General features: G+C 46.5%; 1 protein-coding gene across 1 annotated transcript in view; it reads left to right on the forward strand.

The window, feature by feature from the left end:
* Positions 1–5,225: 5,225 nt before the first annotated feature.
* Positions 5,226–17,244, forward strand: part of dis3l (DIS3 like exosome 3'-5' exoribonuclease) — a gene marked incomplete at its 5' end in the record, with an annotated part of 26,653 nt that continues 14,634 nt past the window's right edge. Inside the window, 4 exons of the mRNA XM_084437254.1 lie at positions 5,226–5,358; positions 6,123–6,276; positions 13,767–13,895; positions 15,442–15,577. Coding sequence (XP_084293380.1) covers positions 5,226–5,358; positions 6,123–6,276; positions 13,767–13,895; positions 15,442–15,577 — 552 coding nt within the window. The remainder of the gene's footprint in view (positions 5,359–6,122; positions 6,277–13,766; positions 13,896–15,441; positions 15,578–17,244) is intronic.

A 17,244-nucleotide genomic window follows, 5' to 3' on the forward strand; every position in this document is an offset into this window, starting at 1 on the left:
ATATTAACATACAGTATATCTCATTGAGTCCACTTCCAAATGTAAAATAGTATTCCAGTAGCCTCTTTATCAGATCAAGCAAATATCTAGCCAATATCAATGATTCAGCCAGGCCATTAAGACACACACAGTTGGACAGAATCAGAGACTTGGAGAAGACCTTCCATGTGATCTACAGGAACTGGTCTAGAACAACAGAAGAGGCCACCAAGTTTCCAATGACAACTAAAGTACATTTATTTAAAGGACAATGCTCGTTTTTGACAACCTGGAGCTTATTTACGACATATTATAAGACGTTTGACTCACCGAGATCACTTTGGTGTAGTTCGGAGGCATGTAGAAGAAATTTAAAATCCAGCGCGAGCCAGTATATCCATGTAATGGCGGTGGTGGGGGCACCGAGAATGCAGTTTCTAAAAATCTATTTTCTGCTGCCAAACGGTTGTTTTCATCAATCTGTCTTTATGAATCGCTAGTTGTGCTTACATAGAGCGTAGGCCTGGTGAGGTTTTTCAAATGCCTCTGTAATATGATCTTTAGAAACATCTTTAGACACGAAATAGCTTCCTCACTTGCTCCAGCACGCATGCGCACAGCGTGCTGGAGCAATGATTGCGCGCTGTGCGCATGCGTGCTGGAGCAAGTGGGGAAGCTATTTCGTTTCGAAAGACGTTTCTAAAGATCATATTACAGAGGCATGTTTGGTATTGCTTCATTCGTTAGGTCGAGCGCTTTGTGCCTGTGTATCTGTGGTCTGGATTACACTAGATTACACTTTCATGTTTTTGAGCGCAATCAACTTTACCAAGAAGACAAAATGAAGTCCATCCATTCACCCAACTTTGTCCTTGAGCGCAGCTACTGTAGATAGATAAGGCCTGCTTTACATGCTTCACCACATCATTGGCTCGTCCACAGGATGCATTGTGAAGTGTGAATATCTTTCTGCTCATCCCCAAATGACAGATCTGAAGAGCCCCCCCCCCTCTCTCTCTCTCTCTCTCTCTCTCTCTCTCTCTCTCTCTCTCTCTATCTCTCGCACTCACACACACACACACACACACACACACACACACACACACACACACACTACCATTGAAAATAAATATCTGGCACTAACTGAATCCTCTGCCACAACAAAGACTTAACATCCTGACAAATGATGCTTCCTGATGCGAACACAAAGCTAATTACGCTTTCCTTCAAAAGGAGTGTGTCCCATGCCAGGTCACACTGTACACTGAAAGCTTAAAAGCAAATCCCATCATGCATTGCCCTCCATAGAGCTCAACACCATTGATTCACTCAGTTGGCTGTCCTGTCTTCCATGGTAACAGAGACGCTGACCCTCTGTCTACTAGTTTATATAAGAGCTGAAAAGGGCATTCATTCACTGGTTGGGCTCCGCCTGGCTCCCTTGTCCTGCCAGTCATTACCACTTTAATGTATTTCATGTTGCCTTTCTTGTGCCCCCCTCCAAACACACATTTTCCCTTTGTTGCAGTATGAATGTAGAAAGCCGAGGGCTCCTGGCCTTAATGGTCTCTCCCTCTTCCCCAGTGACTCATGAGTCATTTGAATTTCATGACTGATGTTGGATGTTTACATCTGCCTCAGTTTAGGGTTTGGGGAACACCACTGGAACCTCTTGCCAAAGTTGTTCCACAATTCATAACTTCCCCTGCTCTTTTAACAAAGAGAGTTTAGACAAACATTAGTGGGGAGGACAGCGAACAACAACAATGCCTACCTGTTGACCTGTCTGTGATAAGTCAGGATAATCATCTTTCTCTATTACTGTGCATCAGCTAACAGGAAGGTGCTATCTTGTAGAACTTCTGTGTGATTTTCATCTACGTATGATAAATATTGTATCAAAATAACTGTGCAAGGTCCCACACATACTAATGGACTCCAATAGACATTTGTCCTTAGAAACCTATGGCTAGTGTTCTGCCATTAATCAACAGTGATTGCATTTATTGATCCGACAGAGCATGGAGGAGGATTCCCATTTGAGAGGGTTCACCACAGTGGAAACAGCTTGTTCCACATTTCAGAGGATAACTTTCAAGGCTCAGTAAGGCCTTCATAATCCCATATCAGGTATATGCCTTAATTATAGTTATTATAATTATATAATATGTGTTTAAGAAATTGTTCATAAGAAAAGTCATACTTAGGGTTAGGGTTAGGGTTAGGGTTAGGGTTAGTGGGACAGGCGTTGTAGAGCCCTGGTTTTATATGTACCCAGTCACAGTGTATCCATACAGGGAACTAGAGCCTGGTTTTATATGTACCCAGTCACAGTGTATCCATACAGGGAACTAGAGCCTGGTTTTATATGTACCCAGTCACAGTGTATCCATACAGGGAACTAGAGCCTGGTTTTATATGTACCCAGTCACAGTGTATCCATACAGGGAACTAGAGCTGGTTTTATATGTACCCAGTCACAGTGTATCCATACAGGGAACTAGAGCCTGGTTTTATATGTATCCAGTCACAGTGTATCCATACAGGGAACTAGAGCCTGGTTTTATATGTACCCAGTCACAGTGTATCCATACAGGGAACTAGAGCCTGGTTTTATATGTACCCAGTCACAGTGTATCCATACAGGGAACTAGAGCCTGGTTTTATATGTACCCAGTCACAGTGTATCCATACAGGGAACTAGAGCCTGGGTCTTCAGCATCCTCAAAAGGAAACAACACTTGTTAATTAGACTAAGAGCTCCAGTCATCAAAAGCTGCATTACTATTATTGCTCAGCACATTTGTGACGAATGTCTCTCTGACATATCGCACTAAACAATCCATCCAGGAACACCCCCCCCCCGTACAGGAACACCCCCCCCCCGTACAGGAACACCCCACCCCCCGTACAGGAACACCCCCCCCCCGTACAGGAACACCCCACACCCCGTACAGGAACACCCCACCCCCCGTACAGGAACACCCCACCCCCCGTACAGGAACACCCCACCCCCCGTACAGGAACACCCCACCCCCCGTACAGGAACACCCCACACCCCGTACAGGAACACCCCACCCCCCGTACAGGAAGTGGACCATGTTCCAATCAGGAAACCTTATGGAAATACAGTTCCATTAAAATATTTAATTCAGTTCTCTCTCAATACAGGTTTGACAACTTTGTCAGACTGATTTCACAATACTTTAAAGCGAGGTCAGCGATTGCTTTGAAAGACACTACAGTACTTATCTGGTACAATGATTCACAATACACCTTTTCAGTGAATAAAAAAAACAGCTAAATTGCAATCCTGACTTCAGCAGCAGTGCATTCGTAGTGCCTTGCTCAACATTCTCCCTCTAGTGGTGAAGGTGTCAGTGTGCCACACTGCAAAACCAATAGCTGTCCTTATTGCCTCGAGTCAAATGCAACAACCACCATGAACTCAATAGTGATTTGATTCCCCTAAACAGTGTGCCTTATCCAACCTGCCAAGGTCACAAACACACTTCATGTCAGACAATGATGACTGTCCAATGTTATTAACATCAAATCCTCCAATACCTTAGAGTCACCTTGCATATCACCTTGTGAATTAACTAGTGATTGGAGACAGACAATGATGATAGGCCTACAGTACAAAGAGATCAAAGGGACCAGTAAAAGAACAATAATACACACTCAAGTATGCACTTAGCTATATAATAATAATAATAATAATAATAATAATAAGTATTATTATTATTATTATCATCATCATAATAATGATTGTAAGTTATTGGTATTGTTTGCAATAATAATAATAAAATCATCATCATCATCATCGTCATCATCATCATCATCATCATAATCATAATGAATACATTTAGGTTACACTACATAAGACACCTAATAAATGTGTTTGAGGCACGTATTTGAAGTCAGGCATTGAAGATACAGTCCTACACAGACATGAACTCTGTTCAACCGCTGTCCAATTTTATAGCCACTATGCCAAGTTCTCTATGAGGAGCAACTATAGTTTCATGTTGGGTTCTACATAAAAAATGTCCCTCTTGAATTTAAATAAAGTGCTTTCAGCATACATTGGTGGAAAAAATGCCTATCGTCTACACTTATCTACTGAAGTGTCATTGATTATTTAGGAAAACTGGAGAACGGGGCTATTTCTTTTGATCATAGGCTATTCTGTTATCCATAAACACCCGTAAGCTGTGACTTTGAGTTAGAAACATATCAAAACCGAGTAAGATTGAAAGAACTTTGTTTATTTTAAACATTAGAATTATTGAAAGAAAGCCTGCGTGTCTACCTTTTTGAGTCACTCCAGCAATGACCGTCCCGAGTTGGAAACCTTCAAAAACATGCAGTCTGTAAACAAATATGAATAGTCTTGGTTGAAAAAGGTGAGTTAAATAATGAGGAACGTATCGAAAATATCATAAAGCAAAGTCCATATCCTTTCGTGATCAGGCCACTCGTTGGCCGCCTCCCTCTCCTCTCCTCTCCTCTCCTCTCCTCTCCTCTCCTCTCCTCTCCTCTCCTCTCCTCTCCTCTCCTCTCCTCTCCTCTCCTCTCCTCTCCTCTCCTCTCCTCTCCTCTCCTCTCCTCTCCTCTCCTCCTCGGTCCTGTTCTCAGGCCTACAGCACTACACACTACAGCACACACTACAGCACTACACCCTACAGCACACACTACAGCACTACACCCTACAGCGCGGCTGGTTTAAATACCCCTGACGTCACACCCACAGCTCAGGTAGGTCTACTTACTCATGGCAGTGATGCATCTTGTGCCACACATTCATCATTATTTTAAGGCTACTGATTGTTGCAGTTTGCATTGCGATTGCTGTTGCTTTAAAAGTCGTTGATTGTCTGTCATATTAACTCGCTGCATGGCAGGGTATTACATTAAAAGTGTAGGCTAGGCCTACCCCTAGAGTTTGGAGCAGAAAACATTAAAATGAAGCAACAATTTATATTCATGTCTATTCGTTCCTTCTTTTTAATAACCACATAGAAATAGCAATAAATTGCCATTTGTTAGAATGAAATAAATTCACTATGATATCCATGGGGGTGGGGCATTGGATAACGTCATTTTCATCGCGTCCGCGGCTGCGCAGTAGATTTAGCGCTTCCTGCATTTGAAAAAAGATGTTTACAACTTTCGTGTCTCGCTTGTCAACAACACTGAAACAACAAGTAACCAGCACTCCCCAACACTGTTTTTGAAGCGGGATGATGATTAAGACGGAGAAGATTTTACATTTGAAGAGTTCCCGAGGACGGAAGGTCCGCGTGGTTAGAGAACATTATCTGAGAGAGAGGGTCCCTTGTTACAGTGCGCTCTGCCAGGCGGACTGTGCGAACGGTAACATCACTATGCTCAACTAACACAACCAACTGGCTTGCTACAATATGAGCAACATTCATGTATCTGTTTGCTTGTGTGTCGAGCTGAGTTGTTCGACATCAAATACCCATATAGTAGAATATACCCCATAATAGTTCGGGTGAAATCCTTTCAAATAACCTTCTTTTTGTTTGCTCGAGTCTGTGGAATCATATACAAATACTGGGAAAGGATTTCAAATGCTATTTCGACCCAGTCCTCTAGGCTGCTCAATTAAACTAGCAAGCAGCCAGTAATTAAGGATATTAATGAATTGTAATATGTTGGTGAATAACGTAATTGGATCGAAGGCATTTGCTGCTTAATTCACACGTGTGGGCCCTTATAGCTCCGTGCTACGATCTTAGTTGTGTGTGTGTGCACACCGAAGAGGGTGTGGATCTTAGTTGTGTGTGTGTGCACACCGAAGAGGGTGTGGATCTTAGTTGTGTGTGTGCACCGAAGAGGGTGTGGATCTTAGTTGTGTGTGTGTGCACACCGAAGAGGGTGTGGATCTTAGTTGTGTGTGTGTGCACACCGAAGAGGGTGTGGATCTTAGTTGTGTGTGTGTGCACCGAAGAGGGTGTGGATCTTAGTTGTGTGTGTGTGCACACCGAAGAGGGTGTGGAGACGGCCGGACCTCTAACCCGGCTCGTTACACTATCGTCTGATTGGGCTACAATTGAGATGATCAATGGTGCTTATTAAATCACTCCATCTCACGCTGTTTTGGTTTTTAACAGATGGCAAGGTCCTGTCTGGAGAGGTGACCCACTATGTGGTTCCAGATGCTGCCGTGGTGCGGGACTTCCTGGAGATCCTGGAGTTGGGAGAGCTCCAGGGGATCGTGCTGACCCAGACGGCCTGCCAGGTGGTGCAGCACAGCCGAGGACGCAGGTACGGCCACCACACCTGGCTTGTTCATAGTACCAGACGGCCACCACACCTGGCTTGTTCATAGTACCAGACGGCCACCACACCTGGCTTGTTCATAGTACCAGACGGCCACCACACCTGGCTTGTTCATAGTACCAGGGAGGTTACCACACCTGGCTTGTTCATAGTACCAGACGGCCACCACACCTGGCTTGTTCATAGTACCAGGGAGACCACCACACCTGGCTTGTTCATAGTACCAGACGGCCACCACACCTGGCTTGTTCATAGTACCAGGGAGGTTACCACACCTGGCTTGTTCATAGTACCAGGGAGGCCACCACACCTGGCTTGTTCATAGTACCAGACGGCCACCACACCTGGCTTGTTCATAGTACCAGGGAGGCCATCACACCTGGCTTGTTCATAGTACCAGGGAGGTTACCACACCTGGCTTGTTCATAGTACCAGACGGCCACCACACCTGGCTTGTTCATAGTACCAGGGAGACCACCACACCTGGCTTGTTCATAGTACCAGGGAGGTTACCACACCTGGCTTGTTCATAGTACCAGGGAGGTTACCACACCTGGCTTGTTCATAGTACCAGGGAGGTTACCACACCTGGCTTGTTCATAGTACCAGGGAGGTTACCACACCTGGCTTGTTCATAGTACCAGGGAGGCCACCACACCTGGCTTGTTCATAGTACCAGACGGCCACCACACCTGGCTTGTTCATAGTACCAGGGAGGTTACCACACCTGGCTTGTTCATAGTACCAGGGAGTTTATCGTTCATGCCCTCATCTATCCAAACTGTGCAACTCTTACAACCAATAGTAAGTCAGTAAGTTAATATACAGTAGCACTTCTCCCAGAGAGGACTCAGAAAGGGATTCACACTGATTACAATGCAGACAAAACATCTAATAAATTAAAACACAGGAAACAGGACAACAGTCATAGACATACCGTCAAATTAATTCAACAAACGCCTGTCTAAACAGAAGCGTCTTTAGCTGCTTCTTAACAATGTCCACAGAGGCCACAGCTCTCAAGTCCTGAGGAAGAGCGTTCCACAGTCTGGGTCACAGACTCAAGGCTCGGTCCCCTCTGGTCTTGAGCCTGGTGAGGGTCAACCAGCAGAGCCTGGTCAGGTGAGGGTCAACCAGCAGAGCCTGGTCAGGTGAGGGTCAACCAGCAGAGCCTGGTCAGGTGAGGGACCACCAGCAGAGCCTGGTCATGTGAGGGTCAACCAGCAGAGCCTGGTCAGGTGAGGGACCACCAGCAGAGCCTGGTCAGGTGAGGGTCAACCAGCAGAGCCTGGTCAGGTGAGGGTCAACCAGCAGAGCCTGGTCAGGTGAGGGTCAACCAGCAGAGCCTGGTCAGCTGACCTCAGTGACCTGCGGGGAGCATGTGTGCATGGAGCAGGTCAGACAGATATACAGGTTCCTGACCATGCAGGGCTCTATACGTCATTACAAGAACCTTGAACTGGATCCCGAAGTTAACTGGAAGCCAGTGAAAGGAGGCCAGGACAGAATGTTGGTAGGTAGGTGGCCAGGGTATCAGAGATGATCCACAAGCAGTTCCCCCCACTCCCTAGCTGCTCTGCCTGAGGTTGAGTATCCAGTCTTCTGTTCATAAAAAGGGTTAAGGCACCAAATGTCAAAACTCAAAAGCCCAAATGCTTCATTTGTGCTTTTGAGTTTTGACATTTGGTGCCTTAACCACTATTATGAAAATCTCAACCACTGCAAAATTGACTTAACTTACAAGAGTCTCAGAGATACTATTTGATTTGGCCCACTGAGATAAGTTTCACTATAAAATCACCGTATCTATGAGTTATTGCTAATCTTTAATTGTGGAGCCTTTTGTAGCTTAACCTTTGATGGAAACATACAGTATCTGTTCCTGTGGGTGGGTAAAGAACATCAAGTTCAACCTTATTATGCCAAAAGTATGCTGATGAAGCTAAATAAAATCCTGCTAGTGTATGAATTAAATATCACACACCACAAAGTCTAACATTATAGAGCACAGATTCTCTCACACATACTGAAAGTTAATCTTGACAAAATTGATGAATAATGTAAATAAAAAAGTCCCATGAGACCTTTGGTTGCAACCTGGTCTATTTTTCTTTTTGCTTACCCCCCAAATTAATGTGTTGCATCATTAATGTGATGAGGCTTCATGTTTGATAGTGTAGGTGTAGCTGGTAGCTTCATGTTTGATAGTGTAGGTGTAGCTGGTAGCTTCATGTTTGATAGTGTAGGTGTAGCTGGTAGCTTCATGTTTGATAGTGTAGGTGTAGCTGGTAGCTTCATGTTTGATAGTGTAGGTGTAGCTGGTAGCTTCATGTTTGATAGTGTAGGTGTAGCTGGTAGCTTCATGTTTGATAGTGTAGGTGTAGCTGCTAGCGTCATGTTTGATAGTGTAGGTGTAGCTGCTAGCGTCATGTTTGATAGTGTAGCTGGTAGCCGGTGTGCTGATGCCTTATGCTGCTGGTAATTACAGAGCTCCATTCATTCCCACACGGGGGACCTACAAGTAGGAATGGTTGAGTCCATTCATTCCCACACGGGGGACCTACAAGTAGGAATGGTTGAGTCCATTCATTCCCACACGGGGGACCTACAAGTAGGAATGGTTGAGTCCATTCATTCCCACACGGGGGACCTACAAGTAGGAATGGTTGAGTCCATTCATTCCCACACGGGGGACCTACAAGTAGGAATGGTTGAGTCCATTCATTCCCACACGGGGGACCTACAAGTAGGAATGGTTGAGTCCATTCATTCCCACACGGGGGACCTACAAGTAGGAATGGTTGAGTCCATTCATTCCCACACACGGGGGACCTACAAGTAGGAATGGTTGAGTCCATTCATTCCCACACGGGGGACCTACAAGTAGACACTTAAAACAAAATGCAGGACAAATAAAATACAAAAATAAAAAATACAGTGCAGTGCTAATAGGGTGATATCAGACAGAATTGTCAACTGGTTACACTTGGTTGAGAACTTCCATGGGGGATTTCCACGGGGTCAGGAGATTAGATTATAACATCATTACTGATGCATAGCCATGACAACCATAGACAATATAGTGACAACACAGAGCGAAGTGAAACAGTAATGTAACTATCATAGTAGGCTACTGTACGAACGGGGGGTAGACTACTTTGTTACTACTACCAACTACTACCAGTCATCCTCCTCTCAAGTAATCTTACCAGAAGCTCTTGCTACGGCACCTCTGTAGTCGCATTGTCAAACACACAGGTTACAACGTTCGATGACAACAGCTTGACTACAGCGTAAGTCCTGCCCTTTGCGCTAATTGGCATCGTTAGAACCCGCAGCGCTCATTTGTCAATTATATTTTAATCAGAGAACCAGCTGTTTGGTATAGCAACACCAGCCCCGGAGTCAGCTATCTTTGAGTAGGCAGATCTAAACGTTTGGACCCAGGCTAGGCTTCCAGGCGTCATGTTTTATCACAGTACAGGCCTACATAGACAGAGAGTCATGTTTTATCACAGTACAGGCCTACATAGACAGAGAGTCATGTTTTATCACAGTACAGGCCTACATAGACAGAGAGTCATGTTTTATCACAGTACAGGCCTACATAGACAGAAAGGCATGTTTTATCACAGTACAGGCCTACATAGACAGAAAGGCATGTTTTATCACAGTACAGGCCTACATAGACAGAAAGGCATGTTTAATCACAGTACAGGCCTACATAGACAGAAAGGCATGTTTTATCACAGTACAGGCCTACATAGACAGAAAGGCATGTTTTATCACAGTACAGGCCTACATAGACAGAAAGTCATGTTTAATCACAGTACAGGCCTACATAGACAGAAAGGCATGTTTTATCACAGTTCAGGCCTACATAGACAGAAAGGCAAAGTCAACTTGATTTATTTAGCACTGTTCATACAAGTAAATGTAGCACACAGTGCTGTACAGAATAAATAAAAACAGGTCAAATAGTAGGCAAAAATAAGAAAATAAAACAAGACATTTACATTACATTACATTACAGTCATTAAGCAGATGCTTTTATCCAAAGCGACTAACAATAATTGCATTTAACGTAGGAAAAGCCAATGTACTACTACTTGCCAGAACTCACAAGTGCATCTTCTTTCTAAAACAAGTGACTTAAGAGCATAATCTAGTGCTGAAGGCAAAGTGCAAGAATCACAATCGAGCAAAAGACAGATCATATATGGAAAAAGAGAAGAAACAGTAAACAAATTAAAAGTGAATATAAAAGAGAAAATATTTAATTAAAACAGGTAAAACTACATGATGAAAGTGAGATTAAAAAGGTGTGTCTTAAGATCTTGCTTAAAAGTTCCCACAGTTTGGGCCATCCTTAGGTGTTCTGGGAGGGTATTCCAGAGGCTGGGGGAGTAAGAACTGAAGGCTGCCTCCCCATGTCTCCTGGTCCTGTCTCCCCATGTCTCCTGGTCCTGTCTCCCCATGTCTCCTGGTCCTGCCTCCCCATGTCTCCTGGTCCTGTCTCCCCATGTGTCTTGGTCCTGTCTCCCCATGTCTCCTGGTCCTGTCTCCTGGTCCTGTCTCCTGGTCCTGTCTCCCCATGTCTCCTGGTCCTGTCTCCCCATGTCTCCTGGTCCTGTCTCCCCATGTCTCCTGGTCCTGTCTCCCCATGTCTCCTGGTCCTGTCTCCCCATGTCTCCTGGTCCTGTCTCCCCATGTCTCCTGGTCCTGTCTCCCCATGTCTCCTGGTCCTGTCTCCCCATGTCTCCTGGTCCTGCCTCCCCATGTCTCCTGGTCCTGTCTCCCCATGTCTCCTGGTCCTGTCTCCCCATGTCTCCTGGTCCTGTCTCCCCATGTCTCCTGGTCCTGTCTCCCCATGTCTCCTGGTCCTGTCTCCCCATGTCTCCTGGTCCTGTCTCCCCATGTCTCCTGGTCCTGCCTCCCCATGTCTCCTGGTCCTGTCTCCCCATGTCTCCTGGTCCTGCCTCCCCATGTCTCCTGGTCCTGCCTCCCCATGTCTCCTGGTCCTGCCTCCCCATGTCTCCTGGTCCTGTCTCCTGGTCCTGTCTCCCCATGTCTCCTGGTCCTGTCTCCCCATGTCTCCTGGTCCTGTCTCCCCATGTCTCCTGGTCCTGTCTCCCCATGTCTCTTGGTCCTGTCTCCCCATGTCTCCTGGTCCTGTCTCCCCATGTCTCCTGGTCCTGTCTCCCCATGTCTCCTGGTCCTGTCTCCCCATGTCTCCTGGTCCTCCCCATGTCTCCTGGTCCTGTCTCCCCATGTCTCCTGGTCCTCCCCATGTCTCCTGGTCCTGTCTCCCCATGTCTCCTGGTCCTGTCTCCCCATGTCTCCTGGTCCTGTCTCCCCATGTCTCCTGGTCCTGTCTCCCCATGTCTCCTGGTCCTGTCTCCCCATGTCTCCTGGTCCTGTCTCCTGGTCCTGCCTCCCCATGTCTCCTGGTCCTGTCTCCCCATGTCTCCTGGTCCTGTCTCCCCATGTCTCCTGGTCCTGCCTCCCCATGTCTCCTGGTCCTGTCTCCCCATGTCTCCTGGTCCTGCCTCCCCATGTCTCCTGGTCCTGTCTCCCCATGTCTCCTGGTCCTGTCTCCCCATGTCTCCTGGTCCTGTCTCCCCATGTCTCCTGGTCCTGCCTCCCCATGTCTCCTGGTCCTGTCTCCCCATGTCTCCTGGTCCTGTCTCCCCATGTCTCCTGGTCCTGTCTCCCCATGTCTCCTGGTCCTGTCTCCCCATGTCTCCTGGTCCTGTCTCCCCATGTCTCCTGGTCCTGTCTCCCCATGTCTCCTGGTCCTGTCTCCCCATGTCTCCTGGTCCTGTCTCCCCATGTCTCCTGGTCCTGGCTCCAGGAACCGTTAATAGTTCAGTACCAGAGGATCTCAGGGACCTTCTTGGTGTATACCGTACAAGCATGCCTGGCATGTATTCAGATTCATGACTGGGGAGAGCTTTATAAACAAATAAATAAATAAGTAAAAGAAGAGATTCTAAAACTGACCCATCTAGCCTACCAACACTACAAGAAATATTGTTTCTTGAAAGAAAAATTGACAGACAGCCAATGTTGTCAATGTTTGTAATGGAGGCCGGTCATAGCGTACTGTATGTAGCTCTGCTACACTTTCCACCCAGCAAAGTCTGAATGTGGATTATGGTAAAAGCAGTCTCTAATTAAATTGCTTGCATCGGACCTGCCAGAGTGTGCGGCGTCTCCTCTCTTCCAGTCCACATACTGACCGCTTGCCTGCACCTCGGACAGCTGTGCGTTTTCCTCTCCTCTCCTGCCAAAAGCAGAAGACGGGACATTTTCAGTGAGGGACACTATTTGAACTGTGTGATTCTGTGGGACATGGGCCTAGCGACGCTGTGATTCTGTGGGACATGGGCCTAGCGTGATGTGATTCTGTGGGACATGGGCCTAGCGACGCTGTGATTCTGTGGGACATGGGCCTAGCGTGATGTGATTCTGTGGGACATGGGCCTAGCGACGCTGTGATTCTGTGGGACATGGGCCTAGCGTGATGTGATTCTGTGGGACATGGGCCTAGCGACGCTGTAGCCAGATGAATCACAAGGACTGTTTTCACTGAATACACTAAACACAAACTGTGAGCCTAACGCAAACATGTGACTCCCTGCTCCCTGTGTGGATTAGATTGATGTGTGCTTTACTTTAAAGGAGGATAAACGTTTTCAGCCCAAAAAACAAATGTTCAGTTGAGATCATTGATCAGGCATAACAACCTTTTCACTCTGCAATAAACCACATCACTTTTCATTCATAAAATGGAGTCGGGTGCCAAGCAAATTAGTTGTCTTTACAATTTGGGTCCTTTGTAACTAACTACTACTACTAGTGTATGTAGGCACAAAAGCTTATACTGACTGCAAATCCTGTGTGCTGTGTAGCAGTGCTGGGTTGGAATGGCCCTTAGTCTGCTTTTCACACTCAGTGAAACACTCACTTCACGCTCAGGCTCTCTAATGCAATTACTTGCCTATGATCACTACAAGGATGACCCTGTTAGACAAGTTTTGCTCATTTCTCTGAAAGGCCCCATCATCTGAATAAAACTACGTACATCAACATTGAGAAGCTCACAATTAACAGTAAGAGGACTCTGACTCAGCGTGGTTTACATGAAGGCTTATTTGAGACCTGATTCATTCGGCGCTCTGTCATTTTCCATTTTTATTCCAGGCCTCAAGGCCGACGCTGAGGCCAAACCCTGTTCACCCTGTTCAACTTCCTAAGCCTGTACTAACTTCGTGAAAACTGCACAGCGTTGCGAACATAACTTTAGTCTAGATTGCTGTGGCAGAAGAAACAGGTCTGCATACATTCTAACCAAATGTCTCTTTGTTTCTGCTGATGTAAAAAAAAAATAAAAAAATAAACATCACAGAATTGATTTGTCCTTTTCTAAAGCAATATAAAAGGCTCACATGAATGCTCCCTTGTTTGAAAAGGCAGTACAACCGCCTGCGCAGTCTCGTGAAGGACCCGCGCTATGACTGTGTGCTCTTCGCCAATGACTTCCAGGAGTACTCACACTGCCCCAGGGAGAAGGGGGAGGCCCAGGACACGTGGCAGACTAGGTGAGTCTCCTGAAGTGTGAGGGTAAAAAATAGTTCTGGATAATGTGTTTAGTACCTTGAACTCAAGGACAGTGTTTAATGTTTAATGTATCGCAATGTGAGACAAGGGTTTGTGGCTACAAAGAGGTCAGGGAGAGCTATGTGTTCAGACAGGCAGCCTAAGTGATGTGGTCAGGGAGAGCTATGTGTTCAGACAGGCAGCCTAAGTGATCTGGTCAGGGAGAGCTATGTGTTCAGACAGGCAGCCTAAGTGATCTGGTCAGGGAGAGCTATGTGTTCAGACAGGCAGCCTAAGTGATCTGGTCAGGGAGAGCTATGTGTTCAGACAGGCAGCCTAAGTGATGTGGTCAGGGAGAGCTGTGTGTTCAGACAGGCAGCCTAAGTGATCTGGTCAGGGAGAGCTATGTGTTCAGACAGGCAGCCTAAGTGATCTGGTCAGGGAGAGCTATGTGTTCAGACAGGCAGCCTAAGTGATCTGGTCATCTTTATTACTGGGTGGGATGGAAAAGGCAGGCCCTACTGATCAAATCAAACTTCATTTATATAGCGCATTTCATACACAGAGGCAACACAATGCACTTTACAGAGAGCAATGGGAGGGTGGGCATATGTCCCACCCCTAGATAGGGAAGAAAAAAAACGGTTTCACCCTGGGGCCAGAAAAGTGAGCTGTAAAAATGATTCCCTGACCTCTCTCAACGAGACGATCGAGCAAGCTTCTGGAAAATGTTTGACTATTGGTTAAGAACATTTACAGAGCAGTAAACATGGGCTAGATACTTCATAAGAGAGACATGACTAACAGTAGAGTGCACACATAGTTACAGAGAAGTTGCCTACATGGTCGGCCATTATGTGTTAGCTATCCCTGTAGTCTCTAATATGATATTTGAGTAAATCATATAACAAAGCACAGTTAGCACTTAGCAGAACAGGCTCATAGAGAATGCCACAAGGCATTCTGATCCATGTCCTGGGGAACTTTACGACATACACCTGGGACCTGGAGGGTCTGGACCTTCAGAGACCATGCACAGTGTCTCCCATGTCTGCTTCTCTGAGTCTTATCTACATCCTGATTTATGGACAGGAAAAGGGGAGCTGAGCTCTGTCTGGATGAGTTCAGACTTCAAGAGTTCAGAGTTCAAGAGATCATCGCTCTCTCTCTCAACTGACCGCTCTTGTTGCGGGTTGCTTGTCAGAGAGCCGCACTTAGGTGTTGTAACTATCCTTGGATGAAATACATTTTTCTAACTCTGAACTGTTCTGGCTTCTTGACCCAATATTGTATGAGTAAATTCCATAACAACTCCAACATTAATCTACACTGAGGTGCCAGTCAATAGACATCATACTGTATAATATAGAAAGCTATTGTAGATATTGTGTTTTATGATACATTGTATCTGCATTGTGTGCATGTGTGTCCATATGTTGTTGCTGCCTACATGTGTATGTGTGTGTGTGTGTCTCTGTGCATGCCTGTCTGCCTGTGTGTGTGTGTGTGTCTCTGTGCATGCCTGTCTGCCTGTGTGTGTTCCTGCAGGTGTGTGTATCACGCTGCGGTGTGGTACCACGCCCATCTGGCGGGTGTGAGGCCTGTTGTGATGATCACAGAGGACAAGGCAGCAGTGGACCAGTACAGCAGCCTGAACAGCGGAGTGTACATCATCTCCACCCAGGTACTGTATACCCGGCTTTACCACACACACACATGCACGCATACACACATACACACACACACGCACACACACACACACACACTAATAGCCTGGCCATCCATTATATTTCTATTTCAAATCTGTTTTCTGAATGCCTCTTGTTGATAAGCGATAGTTTAAGAAAAGTTAGATCCAATTGTATCTTGCTGCCCTCAACATTTCCAAGTTATTTATTTATTCTTATACAACGGTTAGTTCTGGTTCTTGATTCTGATTGGCTGGAAGCCGTGTTAAAATACTTTGTAACACACACCTGGGACCGCATATCATTCCATTTTCAGTATTAATGCGCCTCCCATTTGATCCAATGCATTGTAGTTGTTGTTGTTGCTTGGCAACCCATTTGTTAGGGGAACTATTTTGCTCGGCGGAATTGAGGGAATGATGCTTCGTTTTGAATAAATGTTAATATTTTACATTGCTGTGTGTCTATTTTACACTAATAGATGTAGTAACCGTTGTATAAAAGCAATAAACCACGAGAGGCCGTGTGTTATAGTGATTTTATAACAGCTAGGGGGGTTTTAGCACTCCGCTTCGCGTCGTGCCTAACAACGCCCCCTAGCTGTTATAAAATCACTATAACACACGGCCTCTCGTGGTTTATTGCTTAATTGTTTAATTCGCTAGAGAGATCACATTGAGATTTGCCTCAATTCTTCCAAATGAGCCCTGGCCAGGAAAGCAGTGTACAGTAGTTAAGGCAAAACACAAGACAACATTGTGTACTTAGTATGTGTAAACTATTGTTATGACAGGTTTTGTGAGTAATTTCTCCAGGCAGGTCAGACTGGCGTCACACTGCGGGGGTGTGGTTTCTGGCTCATGAGCGCTCAGCTCAGGCTCAGCTGTGGAGAGCTTGGTGGAAGTGTGGTTGGAAGCAAGCGTGTTTGTTTCATGGATACGACCAAACACTGGAACAAGGCCTACAGCCAGACGATCCAAAGAAAAGGATTCTGAACGCGTAGTTTACCTCACACCTGACAGACTGCTACTGTGCACACCTTTTTAACCTATATCTGAATGTCAGCAAGGATGCTTGAGCTTACTGCTGGCTTGGAGCAGCTACCTGGCGGTGAGTGGCCTAACCCCACCCCCTAGGCAGGCTAGTCTAACCCCACCCCCTAGGCAGGCTAGTCTAACCCCACCCCCTAGGCAGGCTAGTCTAACCCCACCCCCTAGGCAGGCTAGTCTAACCCCACCCCCTAGGCAGGCTAGTCTAACCCCACCCCCTAGGCAGGCTAGTCTAACCCCACCCCCTAGGCAGGCTAGTCTAACCCCACCCCCTAGGCAGGCTAGTCTAACCCCACCCCCTAGGCAGGCTAGTCTAACCCCACCCCCTAGGCAGGCTAGTCTAACCCCACCCCCTAGGCAGGCTAGCCTAACCCCACCCCCTAGGCAGGCTAGTCTAACCCCACCCCCTAGGCAGGCTAGTCTAACCCCACCCCCTAGGCAGGCTAGTCTAACCCCACCCCCTAGGCAGGCTAGTCTAACCCCACCCCCTAGACAGGCTAGTCTAACCCCACCCCCTAGGCAGGCTAGCCTAACCCCACCCCCTAGGCAGGCTAGCCTAACCCCACCCCCTAGGCAGGCTAGTCTAACCCCACCCCCACCCCCTAGGCAGGCTA

This window comes from Borostomias antarcticus (assembly GCF_949987555.1).
Source record: "Borostomias antarcticus genome assembly, chromosome: 4".
In the NCBI taxonomy this organism is placed as follows: Eukaryota; Metazoa; Chordata; class Actinopteri; order Stomiiformes; family Stomiidae; genus Borostomias; species Borostomias antarcticus.